General features: G+C 42.3%; 1 protein-coding gene across 1 annotated transcript in view; it reads right to left on the bottom strand.

The window, feature by feature from the left end:
* Window positions 1–5648: 5648 nt before the first annotated feature.
* The window catches only part of LOC136174351 (olfactory receptor 4X2-like), a 74144-nt gene continuing 64284 nt past the window's right edge, over window positions 5649–15508 (bottom strand). The window contains exon 2 of the mRNA XM_065944456.1: window positions 5649–6616. Coding sequence (XP_065800528.1) covers window positions 5649–6616 — 968 coding nt within the window. The remainder of the gene's footprint in view (window positions 6617–15508) is intronic.

Consider the following 15508-nt stretch of genomic DNA (forward strand, 5'->3'; position numbering starts at 1 on the left):
TGGCAGTGACATTTTACCTGTGGGGTAATTTTAATTTTAATTCTGGCATTTTAACTGGGAGAACTAAAGAAGAGACTCTGAAAGATAAGATAATGTACTCTTATCAGTCAGTAAGCAACTGCACATTTCCAGGGTTTATGGTTAAGAAAACCAAAACAAGGATGAACACAGAAGCTTAAGATAGATTAGACCCAATAAACAACTTATGTGAAACTTCTTCACTCTTGTCCTCATCTATGATTTCTTATTATAATTTTCCTATCATAGAACTCTAGGTCCTGGGACTTCTGAAAAATAAAATTGATCTGAACAGTCCCTCAGAGCTATCTGAGAAGCTGTATTCCAGGCTTAAGTCCTCAATAAGTCCAACAAATAAAGTATAATTTTAAAAAAAAATTGATCTGACTGCCTTTTCCAGTACTCATTTTCTCCTACTTTTTCTCCAAAGATATTCTAACACCAGAGGAATAAGATGCCCAGCCTCTCCTCGCTAGTGTCTCTTACTGAGTAAAATAAAGCGTTAGATTTGGAAGGAAGCTCATGGATTCCTCTTCTTACAGAAGACCCAGACTCACACAGAGGGCTGGTGCAGAGCCTGGGCTAGGATCAGTCTCCACAGCTTCCTGTCCAATATTCTCTCCCTTACACATCTCACCCACTGACTCCTCCCACGGGTGCCTCAGACAGCAGGCTTCCACAGTGAACAGAGAGCGTGGAGAGAGAAGAGAGTCGTGTTGATAAGAAAAGGCAAAGCCACTATGGAGAACAGTGTGGAGATTTCTTAAAAAACTGGAAATAGAACTACCATATGACCCAGCAATACCACTTCTGGGCATACACACTGAGGAATCCAGATCTGAAAGAGACACGTGCACCCCAGTGTTCATCGCAGCACTGTTTATAATAGCCAGGACATGGAAGCAACCTAGATGCCCATCAGCAGATGAATGGATAAAGAAGCTGTGGTACATATACACCATGGAATATTACTCAGCCATTAAAAAGAATTCATTTGAATCAGTTCTAATGAGATGGATGAAACTGGAGCCCATTATACAGAGTGGGTAAGCCAGAAAGATAAAGAACATTACAGTATACTAACACATATATACGGAACTTAGAAAGATGGTAACGATGGCCCTATATGCAGGGCAGAAAAAGAGACACAGAAGTACAGAACAGACTTCTGAACTCTATGGGAGAAGGTGAGGGTGGGATGTTTCGAAAGAACAGCATGTATATTATCTATGGTGAAACAGACCACCAGCCCAGGTGGGAGGCGTGAGTCAAGTGCTCGGGCCTGTTGGGCTGGGAAGACCCAGAGGAGTCGGGTGGAGAAGGAGGTGGGATGGGGATCGGGATGGGGAATACGTGTAACTCTATGGCTGATTCATATCAATGTATGACAAAACCCACTGAAAAATAAAAAATAAAAAAAAAAAGAAAAGGCAAAGCAAAGCTAAAGAGTAAGCTCTAAAGAAAATAACAGTAACGATGTGGACAATAATGTGCTCCTACTTCAGTTTTCCATCTTTACAGTTTTCTACTGTTACACCTCACATAGGGTAGGGAACTCAGCAGAGTTAATAAATATTGGAGGTTTGACCCCTGAATTTTGCATCTGCTGCTACACCTATTTCAAAACTAAGGTATCATTGCAAGTATCTTGTAAGCTATATATAGATAGATAGATAGATATAAGTATAATGAAGGTATGTAGTATTAAAAGTAAGCTTTTTGAAAATAATTCCAAAGTATGCCCCTATAGAGATTAAGTGAATAAGCTTATCTTGAAAATTGCTTATTGCCTTGATTCTTAACTTTATCTTCTGAAACTTCCATAGTCAGAAAACTGATTCACTTACACAAGTCACTCCAGGCAGACAGAGATTTTTGTTTCACAGACACAAGGAAATATAAACAGTATGTTAGTTTGCACTGATCTAGAACTTGGAAATCTTGGGCCAAGATTGGTCCTCAGCAATATTTAGGTTTCTGTGTAGTTCTATCCCCAGGTTTGAAAGAAAGTAATGCCTTCATTTTCACCAGAGACTTTCAGGCATGAAAATGTTTTAGCCAGCCCCCTTGAATTTTTCAAACGGGTATTCTTGCATGACTCAGCAATTGATGAAAACTAGCATTAACGCCCCCACAGTGACCATTTTACAAGTGGTTCTGGTGAGGGTGGCTGTAATATCTGCTCTAAGTCAAGCTAGAGAGTCACTTTGTCCTCCTGTCATTGAAGTTGGCAGGAGAGACTTTAATAGGATGATATCTAAAGTGTGACCCATCTGCTGAAAGAGTGGGCAAATCTAAGAAAGACTGCCCACGATTGAAATACATGGAAGCTAGAGTAAGAAAAATGAATGGTGCAATGTGTGTGAAGATCCCGCCTGAGTCAGTCTATTCCACCCAAAAAAGCATCACTTAATGCTTACCTTTTTCTATGAACTCACAAGCCACCACCCATGCCAATATTTGCAGGTGCCAATTCCAGCACTTAATGACTTTCTCATGAAGAGAGTTATAGGGGAATAGAACAAGATCAGTCTATCCTAAAACCCAGGAAAATGAAGATTTAGAAAAATATTTGCTGGGCGGTGAAACTGTGTGTGTTTAAGTGAATGAGATGGAAAACTGAGACAAGAGAATTGAATTCCCTGAACTTTTCTGGCATCCCCTGTCTGGGGAATTTCTGAGAATAGCAAAAGTCAACTTCCCAATTGTTTCCTTTCAGAGGTTAAGGAACTTATCTCTAATTAATCCAATTACAATGTTGGGACTTCTCCTTGCCCCTGTATAATTAACCACCTCTTGTCCTGGCCCCTAGAGGTTTCCATCTGCATTTCAAGCAAATGATGGAGGAGAATCCAGTGTCACATCATCCTTCTGTCCCACCGCAGACATCCACAAGAGGCCTTTGCTGGCCGACTCTGACCTCACCCCTCACTAGTCAGTGAAGTCAGTGAGTTCCAGGGAGACTGTAACCAAGAGGACCAGGACCGCTTCGCGCACATAGTCCACATGTGACCTTTGAATCACAGAATGCTAGTCATTGAAGGACCTTCAGGATCATTTTGCCCAACTCATTCATTTTAAAGCTGCCCGAACAGTCAAAGAGGGACAATCACTGTGCCAAGCCACCCTGTGCATTGATAGCATGGTTAAACTCTCTTCCTAACTCCTAGTACAGAGGTCCTACTACGACTCATTCTTAAAGGTCTAAGCATTTTACTACTGTGAGCACATGGTTTTCACGTGCAAGGGCTTCAGAAAGACTATAGATCCCTAACTTCTGGGCATAGTGTCTTAAGTAACAGCATGGTACATTTGTGTCTTTCAAGTTCTCTGACATCTCACATACAGTCACAGTAACACTCTATTAGAAACTAGCATTCCCACCTGACAGATTAGGTCACTGGGGTTCAGAAAGATGATGAGAATGGTTCAGACCTATATAAATAATAAATTTTCCCATTGTGTCAAATGACTCGGTGTAGCATCTCCCATCCACACAGAATGTGTCACCAGCAGCTGGTGCCTCACTATGAAGCAGAGAGGCCAGAAGGAAATAGAACTAGAATATGCCCCCAGCCTGCTTCTGTTCTTGCAGCCATGCTACTTCCTCGGAGCTTTGTATGTTTGGCCAAATAAATTATAAAACAGTGGTGTATGCATGTGGCCTCCTCCTGTAACTCATCTTAAATACTTCAAGAACAGAAACTCTATTTTTAAAGCCCCAGGATTTCTCACTACTTAAAGGAACCTATGTTAAACCTTTCTCCATCAATGCCTAGCTCCATAACTTTTTTTTAACTAAATGGCATTGGCTACTGTAATAGGCTCAGGATTTCTTAATTTCTCACCATTATATCTCTGAAAAAGAAACAAATGTTGTAAAACCACTGTATGTTTAACAGCTTTTTTACATCCAGAACCTGGTAAGGACTTCGAGGAATAACACAGGCTGATGAAATGAAAGGAAGTGATATAAACAATGGCCCAGGGTGCGCATTTCTTTGGCCAAAGATGCAGGAAGAGAGAGTTTCCTTTCTGCCTTACCTCACCCCTTTGAGTCAGAGACCCGTGCATATACATGCACATGCGCGTGCACAGGCACACACACGTGCACACACCATCTGCTTAGAAAGAGTTAATACTGGTAGCTAAGTTGGTAAAGACTTCCTGCAATGCGGGAGACCTGGGCTCCATCCCTGCGTTGGGACGATCCCCTGGAGGAGGGCAAGGCAACCCACTCCAGTATTCTTGCCTGGAGAGTCCCCATGGACAGAGGAGCCTGGTGGGCTGCAGTCCATGGAGTCACAGAAAGTCGGAAACAACTGAGCAAATAAGCATGAGCTAATACTGAGTTTAATTTTCTATTTTAATTGAAATAGACTTGAAAAGTAAGAATGGTACATATTTAAGACATACAGTATGATGTTCTGACATGTGTATACATTGTGAAGGGCTTCCCCGGTGGCTCAGTGGTAAAGAATCTGACCTCAATGCAGGAGCCACAGGAGAAGCAGGTTCCATCCCTGGGTCAGGAAGATCCTCTAGAGGAGGATGGTAACCCACTCCAGTATTCTTGCCTGGAGAGTTGAATGGACAGAGGAGCCTGGCGGGCTACAATCCATGGGGTCACAAAAAGTCAGACATGAGTGAAGTGACTTCACATATATGCGTGCACTACAGTTCATACCAGAAAGAACAAATATTTACATTTAAATAGTCCTTCGAACTTAATAAAAAGAACCACAACCCAAATATAGATGGGGAAATTATAGGAACAGTTTATACAGAAAATACAAAGAGCAAGTGAAAATGAAAGTGACTCAATCATGTCCAACTCTTTGCAACCCCATGGACTATACAGTCCATGGAATTCTCCAGGCCAGAAGAGCAAGTGAGCTTCTTTTAAAAATATAGTGAAGTATTTCTATTCACAGATACTGACCTCAGTATTATTTTTTCCCTCAGTGTTACTTATATGACTAAAAAATTAGAAATGATCTAAACTTCTAACCATAACAATGGCTTAGCTATGGCTATGAAGTCGCTCAGTTGTGTCCTACTCTTTGCGACCCCGTGGACTGTAGCCCACCAGGCTCCTCCATCCATGGGATTCTCCAGACAAGAATACTGGAGTGGGTTGCCAGTTCCTTCTCCAGGGGATCTTCCCGACCCAGGGATTGAACCCAGGTCTCCCTCATTGCAGGCAGATGCTTTAACCTCTGAGCCACCAGGGAAGCCCCAACAATGGCTTAAGTAAAAGTATATCCGTAAGAGGAAATATTTTACAAGTAATTATAATGAAGCTGTTGAGCATGGAAACCAGTTAGAATACTCTAGAACTAACAAGTCCTGAAACTGAATTTCATCCTGTTCTGCCCCTTTAGTTTGGACTAGGCATCTTTTTTTTTTTTTTTTTTTTTTTACTTCTTGAAAGATGGAGTAGATTTCCTTCAGGGTTGACATCTACTTAGACATAATCTTTTACATTTTTATTGAATGCAACAATATGCATATTTTTAATAAAATGTTTATTGTGAGCATTTCTCTTTTTATTTTCCTCTATAATAGGATTTTTAAATGCTGGTCTTAGCATCATTCTAAACTCACAGATCAAGACCAAGGCTCAGCCTCTACCTCTCTTCTAGCTTCATTGCTCTGATCCACAGCCTCTTCATGGCCTTCTTCACTTCAGCATTTCTCAGGGAGTAGATGACAGGGTTGAGCAGTGGGGTGATCACCGTGTAGAACACGGCTACCATCTTGTCCACAGACAGGGTGGTGGAAGGTCTCAGATAGATGAAGACGCAGGGCCCAAAGAATAAGGTGACCACGGTGATATGGGACCCACAGGTGGACAGGGCCTTGAGCCGCCCCTCGGAGCTCCGAGTCCTCAGATGCAGCAAGATGACCACATAGGAGGCTAAGAGGATCACGAAGCTGATCACAGACAGGGTCCCCCCGTTGGCAACGATCAGAAGACCAACGAGGAAGGTGTCAGAGCAGGCAAGTTTGAGCAGGGGAAGCACATCACAGAAATAGTGGTCGATCACATTGGGGCCACAGAAGGGCAAGCGGAAGACAAGAAGGATTTGAGCCAAGGAATGAACAAAACCCCCCACCCATGCTGCTCCCACCAGGAAGGCACACGCCTGCCGGTTCATGATGGTGCTGTAGTTGAGGGGCTTGCAGATGGCCACGTAGCGGTCATAGGCCATCACGGTGAGCAGGAAAATCTCAGTGCCACCAAACAAGTGAATAAAGAAAAGCTGTGACATGCAGCCCCACAGAGATATGGCTTTCCTTTCAGCCAGCAGATCTGAGATGAGTCTGGGGGCTGTCGTAGAGGCGTAGCAGATCTCCACAAAGGACAGATAACTCAAGAAGAAGTACATGGGGGAGCCAAGGCTTCTGCTGCTCATGACAGTGAGGACAATGAGGAAATTCCCCAGCACGATGGCTACATACAGGAGCAGAAATATCACAAAGCAGACTTTCTGCACCAGCTGATTGGGAGAAAGTCCCAGGAAAATAAACTCTGTCACATTGTGTGTTACAGCCATGATGTAGCCACCAGGAGGCAGTAATTTGGAAGGGTGATCTGAAATGATATGAAACAAAAGACTCCTTCCTTAAGCAGTGAATTATATAATAGTCCCTTGTGTACCTGAAATGCTACCATTCAAACTCTGCAACCTTGGAACCTTCTCAGAAATAGGAAATCCATCTCTACAATCCACAGAAGCCTAGGCTCAGTGACCCTCCTCTCCTAGAACATTTTGCAAATACAGCACTTTGCACATTGAATTGTAGGGCGTCCCAGGTGGCACAAATGGTAAGGAATCACACTGCCAATGCGGGAGATGCAAGAGACATGGGTTCGATCCCTGGGTCAGGAGGATCCCCTGGAGGAGGGCATGCAACCCACTTCAGTATTCTTGCCTGGAGAATCCCATGGACAAAGGAGCCTGGTTGAGCTACAGTCCACGGGGCTGCAAAGAGTCAGTCACAACTAAAGCCACTTAGCATGCACGCACACACTGAATTTACTGTAATTATTTTATGTGACCATTTGCCCCACCAGACTGAACTTTCTAGAGCAGAGATTATTTCTTACCACCACTCTATCTGCAGCGCTAACTGAAGCACCTGCACAAAATCACACTCACTGAATGTACATAGGATGGAGGATCAGTGCATATAGATCATCCTAGCCTTCTTAGCGCAGTATCTGGTACATCACAGAAGTTCAGCAAATACCGAAAGAACAAAGGTCACCAAGGACCAAGACCACATCCTCTCCATCCCTGAATCCCAGGTCTGAGCGCAGTGCTTGCCTCAGGCGAAGGCCAGACCAGCGTGAGAGCACTTTGCAAAATACCACGGCCTTCCTGGTAGCATTCCCTTCCCTTTCAAAGGGGAGTTGTAATGATCACATGCTCACAAAACAAAACTCACCCAGAGTTTCTGTGCCTTTGCTGTCTCACCCCAGATCTTTTTTCTGCTCTGGTCACAGAGGGGCAAATAACGCCCCGAGAACATCCCTCACATAGTGCAGGTCTCAGTTATACAGTTTCAAAGCAGTCAGGCCAAGCTCGCAACCAGAGCTCATACAGCTCAGGAGTTGCCAGATGGGAAATCAGCTCCCGTTTCCAGCCTTACTCTTGGGAATGTTGAGACCAAGCTGGTGGGTCTACTCCACCTGATTAAGAAGAAGAACACAGAACTCTTGTCTCTCCATGTTCCACAGAAAAAGAAGAATTCTGGCAGCTCAGCCGTGAGTTCACCCCGCTAAGGGATGCCAGGGGAAGGCATGATGATCAAACGAGAGACGACTGGTCCCCAGAGAGCCGTGTCTTTCCCCTTCCTCATCAGGCACCTGCCTCGTGGGAAGCAGGACCTGGGTACCAACATCCCAAACTCCCTTGTAAGTAGCATAACTTCAGAAGTCAATAGGGAATATATTAAAGTAATTTCACCCAGTGTTCACAGGGCACTTAGGCTGTGGGTCCCTATACCATGCAGAGGTCAGTTAGATCCAGCTTTTGCTTATCACGAACTCAGTCATGTGACTTCACATGACAAGACACCATTCAAAGGACGGGTCCAAGGAACATGGGTGGTGTGTGTCAGAAAACTGAGATAGTGCTTCTCCTGGCCTTTGGTTTGAACGTGGTTACAGGCATCCCCCACTTTTCGAAGGTTCACTTCACACCACCACTATTTTCCTGTTACCTGTTTCCCGAAAAGGATTTTTTCCTTTTACAGAAAAAGATAAAAAGGGAAAATAGCAGCATTTGTCTTAACAAGTGAGCGTTATAGAGGCAGCACACGCCCCAAGCAACTGGCACTGCCAAGCATTTCAGCATCAAGCTGCCGCAACTCTCAGCTGTGTCTGTGAGCATCGGTGGTTTATCTTGATTTGTTTTATGTGTGTGTTAGCAATATGTGTCCTAAGGTGATTGCCACTTCGCTTTACCTCATTTCAGTTTACCAAGGATGATATAGGAACACTCTAGTTTTTTTTGTTTGTTTGTCTTGTTTTGGGAATTTGGGGTGTTTCCTGTTTTTATTTACTTCCCTGGCTGTGCCAGGCCTTAGCTGTGGTACACGAGGTCTTCGCCGAGGCCTGCAGGATCTTCCACCGCAGCATGTGGGCTTTCTCCAGTGCCTGCACCTGGGGGACTTCTCTCTAGTTTTGGCCTCGGGCTTAGTTAACCTCAGGCATGAAGGATCTTAGCTCCCAACCAGGGATGGAATCGCATCAGCAGCGTTGGAAGGTGGATTCTTAACCACTGGGCCACCCGGGACGCTCCAGGAACACTCTTAATTTTGGATGGAAGGAGAAGCTGGTAAAAATCAGTGGTTCCTAAATGGGTGTGATTTTCCTCCAAGAGGACATTTGGCAATATCTGGAGACATTTGTCCTTGTCACAGTTTGGGTGGAGAAGTGTTACTCCTGGCATCTAGTAGGTCGAAGCCTGGGATTCCAGAACATCCTACATGAACAGAACAGCCTCCCAAAAGTATCTGAACCAAAATGTCAACAATGCTGCCATTGAGATACCCTGTTAGAGATGTAGCAAGATTTCTCCTAAATTGATCATTATTGAAACTAGGTATCTGGTACAGGTGAGTCTAGTAACCATGCTATGATGATAACATCTGTATATGGTTTAAGTTTCCTGTAACAAGAGATGTTTTAAATTTCACAAAAGAACTCACATCCTAGGGCCTCAATCCTTTATCATTCATCAGGGAAAAAATCAGGGTGTGCTGTCAGGAAAACAGTATTGCTAGGAAAACGGTTCTTGGGCATTCTCTAGTGGTCCAGTGGGTAAGACTTCATGCTTCCAGTGCAGGGGGCGTAGGTTCCATCTCTGGTTAGAGAACTGAGATCCCACGTGCTGTGCAGCATGGCCAAAAAAAAAATGTTTCTTGCACTTGACCCAAACTTTCATGCTAATTAAGGAAGCTGAATTACAGGTTTTAGTCATTTACTTGGGGTTGCACAGTCTCTAAGTGGTTAAACTGGATTCCAGTCGAAGACTCTGGCACCAGATTCAAATCCTTTAACAACCTCACTCTGCCCACATCATTATCCCCTAGGGTTCCCTCCACCAAAACTCCCTGTGGAGACATCCCTTATTAATGAAAGAACCATGACATTATTGAACACCAGGGTGACCAGCTCAGAGGAAACACAATGTTTGGTCTAATATTATAATCTCATTCCTATTTTCACGACTTACTATTCCAGCCTCCTTTGCATCTCAGCACAGACATATGACCTAGTTCTGGTCAATAGGAGTCAGAGTTGTTCTGGGGAATTTCTGGGAAATGTTTCCCACAATAAAGTGAGAGCCTCTCCCTCCCTGCATGTGAGCAGATAACACCAAGAGCTACTATGGACATCTAGCAGCCAGGACGGGACAGCCTAGAGAATTGAAGGGGCACCAACCAGATGCTTGGGCATCATAGAAATAACAAAACAACCCTGGGACCGCTGACCTCCCAGCTTCTTGTTGAATAAATAATAAACTTCACTATGGCTTAAGCCAGGGACAGGCAAATTTCTCTAAAGGGTTACATGGTAAGTATTTTAGGCTATGTAGACCGCACTGTGTCACAACTACTCATGGCAATCTAACTCAAAAACTGCCATAAATAAGAAGAAAAATACTGGGTACAACTATAGCCCAATGAAACCTTATTTATGGCCACTAACATTTGAGTTATGTGTAACTTTCATGTATCACAACGTATTACCCTACTTTGATTTTTTTTTTCCAAACATTTAAAATGTAAAAACAATTCTTAGCTCACAGCAAAAGCAGACGATGAACTGGATTTGGATTGAACCGTATTTCAGTGGCCAGATAACAACCATCTAGAAAGAAAAGAAAACCATCTTGTAAAATTATCCAAATTAAGATGTTAGTGATTAACAATAGTTTCCCTTCTAGCAAAGCCCTATTCCCCTGAAACAAAGCTCCTACTGGGGAATTTCTGATATTAGAATTCTATGAATGGGATGGGGGCACCAAGGAAGTTAGAAAAGCCTTTTTGGCACTCCTATGTTATCTCACTGATGTGAAGTCGCTCAGTCGTGTCTGACTCTTTTTTTTTTTTTTTTTTTTTTTTAATTTTTTTCATTAGCTGGAGGCTAATTACTTCACAACATTTCAGTGGGTTTTGTCATACATTGACATGAATCAGCCATGGAGTTACACGTATTCCCCATCCCGATCCCCCCTTCCACCTCCCTCTCCACTTGATTCATCTGGTCTTCCCAGTGCACCAAGCCCGAGCCCTTGTCTCATGCATCCCACCTGGGCTGGTGATCTGTTTCACCATAGATAATATACATGCTGTTCTTTCGAAACATCCCACCCTCACCTTCTCCCACAGAGTTCAAAAGTCTGTTCTGTACTTCTGTGTCTCTTTTTCTGTTTTGCATATAGGGTTATCATTACCATCTTTCTAAATTCCATATATATATGCTAGTATGCTGTAATGTTCTTTATCTTTCTAAATTCCATATATATGTGCTAGTATGCTGTAATGTTCTTTATCTTTCTGGCTTACTTCACTCTGTATAATGGGCTCCAGTTTCATCCGTCTCATTAGAACTGATTCAAATGAATTCTTTTTAACGGCTGAGTAATATTCCATGGTGTATATGTACCACAGCTTCCTTATCCATTCATCTGCTGATGGGCATCTAGGCTGCTTTCATGTCCTGGCTATTATAAACAGTGCTGTGATGAACACTGGAGTGCACATGTCTCTTTCAGATCTAGTTTCCTCGGTGTGTATGCCCAGGAGTGGGATTGCTGGGCCATATGGCAGTTCTATTTCCAGTTTTTTAAGAAATCTCCACACTGTTTTCGATAGTGGCTGTACTAGTTTGCATTCCCACCAACAGTGTAAGAGGGTTCCCTTTTCTCCACACCCTCTCCAGCATTTATTGCTTGTAGACTTTTGGATAGCATCCATCCTGACTGGCGTGTAATGGTACCTCATTGTGGTTTTGATTTGCATTTCTCTGATAATGAGTGATGTTGAGCATCTTTTCATGTGTTGTTAGCCATCTGTATGTCTTCTTTGGAGAAATGTCTGTTTAGTTCTTTGGCCCATTTTTCGATTGGGTCATTTATTTTTCTGGAATTGAGCTTCAGGAGTTGCTTGTATATTTTTGAGATTAATCCTTTGTCTGCTTCTTCATTTGCTATTATTTTCTCCCAATCTGAGGGCTGTCTTTTCACCTTACTTATAGTTTCCTTTGCTGTGCAAAAACTTTTAAGTTTCATTAGGTCCCATTTGTTTAGTTTTGTTTTTATTTCCAATATTCTGGGAGGTGGGTCATAGAGGATCCTGCTGAGATTTATGTCGGAGAGTGTTTTGCCTATGTTCTCCTCTAGGAGTTTTATAGTTTCTGGTCTTACATTTAGATCTTTAATCCATTTTGAGTTTATTTTTGTGTATGGTGTTAGAAAGTGTTGGAGTTTCATTCTTTTACAAGTGGTTGACCAGTTTTCCCAGCACCACTTGTTAAAGAGGTTGTCTTTTTTCAATTGTATATCCTTGCCTCCTTTGTCAAAGATAAGGTGTCCATAGGTTCGTGGATTTATCTCTGGGCTTTCTATTCTATTCCATTGATCTATATTTCTGTCTTTGTGCCAGTACCATACTGTCTTGATGACTGTGGCTTTGTAGTAGAGTCTGATGTCAGGTAGGTTGATTCCTCCAGTTCCATTCTTCTTTCTCAAGATTACTTTGGCTATTCGAGGTTTTTTGTATTTCCATACAAATTGTGAAATTATTTGTTCTAGTTCTGTGAAAAATACCATTGGTAGCTTGATAGGGATTGCAATGAATCTATAGATTGCTTTGGGTAGAATAGCCATTTTGACAGTATTGATTCTTCCAATCCATGAACACGGTATATTTCTCCATCTGTTTGTGTCATCTTTGATTTCTTTCATCAGTGTTTTATAGTTTTCTGTGTATAGGTCTTTTGTTTCTTTAGGTAGATATACTCCTAAGTATTTCATTCTTTTTGTTGCAATGGTGAATGGTTTCCTTAATTTCTCTTTCTGTTTTTGGATTGTTAGTATACAGGAATGCAAGGGATTTCTGTGTGTTAATTTTATATCCTGCAACTTTACTATATTCATTGATTAGCTCTAGTAATTTTCTGGAAGAGTCTTTAGGGTTTTCTATGTAGAGGATCATGTCATCTACAAACAGCGAGAGTTTCACTTCTTCTTTTCCTATCTGGATTCCTTTTACTTCTTTTTCTGCTCTGATTGCTGTGGCCAAAACTTCCAACACTATGTTGAATAGTAGTGGTGAGAGTGGGCACCCTTGTCTTGTTCCTGATTTCAGAGGAAATGCTTTCAATTTTTCACCATTGAGGGTGATGCTTGCTGTGGGTTTGTCATATATAGCTTTTATTATGTTGAGGTGTGTTCCTTCTATTCCTGCTTTCTGGAGAGTTTTAATCATAAATGAGTGTTGAATTTTGTCAAAGACTTTCTCTGCATCTATTGAGATAATCATATGGTTTTTATCTTTCAGTTTGTTAATGTGGTGTATTACATTGATCGATTTGCGGATATTAAAGAATCCTTGCATTCCTGGGATAAAGTCCACTTGGTCATGGTGTATGATTTTTTTAATATGTTGTTGGATTCCGTTTGCTAGAATTTTGTTAAGGATTTTTGCATCTAAGTTCATCAGTGATATTGGCCTGTAGTTTTCTTTTTTTGTGACATCTTTGTCTGGTTTTGGAATTAGGGTGATGGTGGCCTCATAGAATGAGTTTGGAAGTTTACCTTCATCTGCAATTTTCTGGAAGAGTTTGAGTAAGATAGGTGTTAGCTCTTCTCTAAATTTTTGGTAGAATTCAGCTGTGAAGCCATCTGGTCCTGGGCTTTTGTTTGCTGGAAGATTTTTGATTACAGTTTTGATTTCCTTGCTTGTGATGGGTCTGTTAAGATCTTCTATTTCTTCCTGGTTCAGTTTTGGAAAGTTATACTTTTCTAAGAATTTGTCCATTTCATCCAAGTTGTCCATTTTATTGGCATAGAGCTGCTGGTAGTAGTCTCTTATGATCCTTTGTATTTCAGAGTTGTCTGTTGTGATCTCTCCATCTTCATTTCTAATTTTGTTAATTTGGTTCTTCTCTCTTTGTTTCTTAATGAGTCTTGCTAATGGTTTGTCAATTTTGTTTATTTTTTCAAAAAACCAGCTTTTAGCTTTGTTGATTTTTGCTATGGTCTCTTTAGTTTCTTTTGCATTTATTTCTGCCCTAATTTTTAAGATTTCTTTCCTTCTGCTAACCCTGGGGTTCTTCATTTCTTCCTTCTCTAATTGCTTTAGGTATAGAGTTAGGTTATTTATTTGACTTTTTTCTTGTTTCTTGATGTAAGCCTGTAATGCTATGAACCTTCCCCTTAGCACTGCTTTTACAGTGTCCCATAGGTTTTGGGTTGTTGTGTGTCTGACTCTTTACGACCCCGTGGACTGTAGCCTACCAGGCTCCTCCGTCCATGGGATTCTCCAGGCACGAATATTGGAGTGGGTTGCCATTTCCTTCTCCAGGGCATCTTCCCAACCCAGGGATCGAACCTGGGTCTCCCGCATTGGAGGCAGACGCTTTAACCTCTGAGTCACCAGGGAAGACAGGGAGGGATGAAACAAAAATGTAATCTTCTTGCCAGATTCAATCCCTGGCCGGGGAAGATCCCACAAGCACAGAGCCGCTAAGCCCGTGCACCAATCTATTGAGCCTGTGATCCAGAGCCCGGGAGCTGCAACTAAGGAGCCCACGCGATGCAGCTACTGAAGCCTGTGCGCTCTGGAGCCTGTGCTCTGCAACAAGAGACGCCTCCACAATGAGAAGCCCAAACCCTGCAAGTAGAGAGTGGCCCTTTGCTCGCCACAACTAGAGAAAATCTGCACAGCAATAAAGACCCAGCACAGCCATAAATAGATAAATAAAATTTTTTTTTTGTTTTTTTTTTTTTGTTTTTTTTTTTTTTTGTTTGTTTGTTTTTTTTTTAAATATTATTTTATTAGTTGGAGGCCAATCACTTTACAACATTTCAGTGGGTTTTGTCATACATTGACATGAATCAGCCATATAGTTACACGTATTCCCCATCCCGATCCCCCCTCCCACCTCCCTCCCCACCCGACTCCTCAGGGTCCTCCCAGTGCACCAGGCCCGAGCACCTGACTCATGTATCCCACCTGGGCTGGTGGTCCGTTTCACCATAGATAATATACATGCTGTTCTTTCAAAACATCCCACCCTCACGTTCTCCCCCAGAGTTCAAAAGTCTGTTCTGTACTTCTGTGTCTCTTTTTCTGTTTTGCATATAGGGTTATCGCCACCATCTATCTAAATTCCGTATATATGTGTTAGTATACTGTAATGATCTTTATCTTTCTGGCTTACTTCACTCTGTATAATGGGCTCCAGTTTCATCCATCTCATTAGAACTGATTCAAATGAATTCTTTTTAACGGCTGAGTAATATTCCATGGTGTATATGTACCACAGCTTCCTTATCCATTCATCTGTTGATGGGCATCTGGGTTGCTTCCATGTCCTGGCTATTATAAACAGTGCTGCAATGAACATTGGGGTGCACGTGTCTCTTTCAGATCTGGATTCCTCAGTGTGTATGCCTAGAAGTGGTATTGCTGGGTCATATGGCAGTTCTATTTCCAGTTTTTTAAGAAATCTCCACACTGTTTTCCATAGTGGCTGTACTAGTTTGCATTCCCACCAACAGTGCAAGAGGGTTCCCTTTTCTCCACACCCTCTCCAGCATTTATTGCTTGTAGACTTTTGGATAGCATCCATCCTGACTGGCGTGTAATGGTACCTCATTGTGGTTTTGATTTGCATTTCTCTGATGATGAGTGATGTTGAGCATCTTTTCATGTGTTTGTTAGCCATCTGTATGTCTTCTTTGGA

The sequence above is a fragment of the Muntiacus reevesi genome, chromosome 9 (assembly GCF_963930625.1).
Source record: "Muntiacus reevesi chromosome 9, mMunRee1.1, whole genome shotgun sequence".
NCBI lineage: Eukaryota > Metazoa > Chordata > Mammalia > Artiodactyla > Cervidae > Muntiacus > Muntiacus reevesi.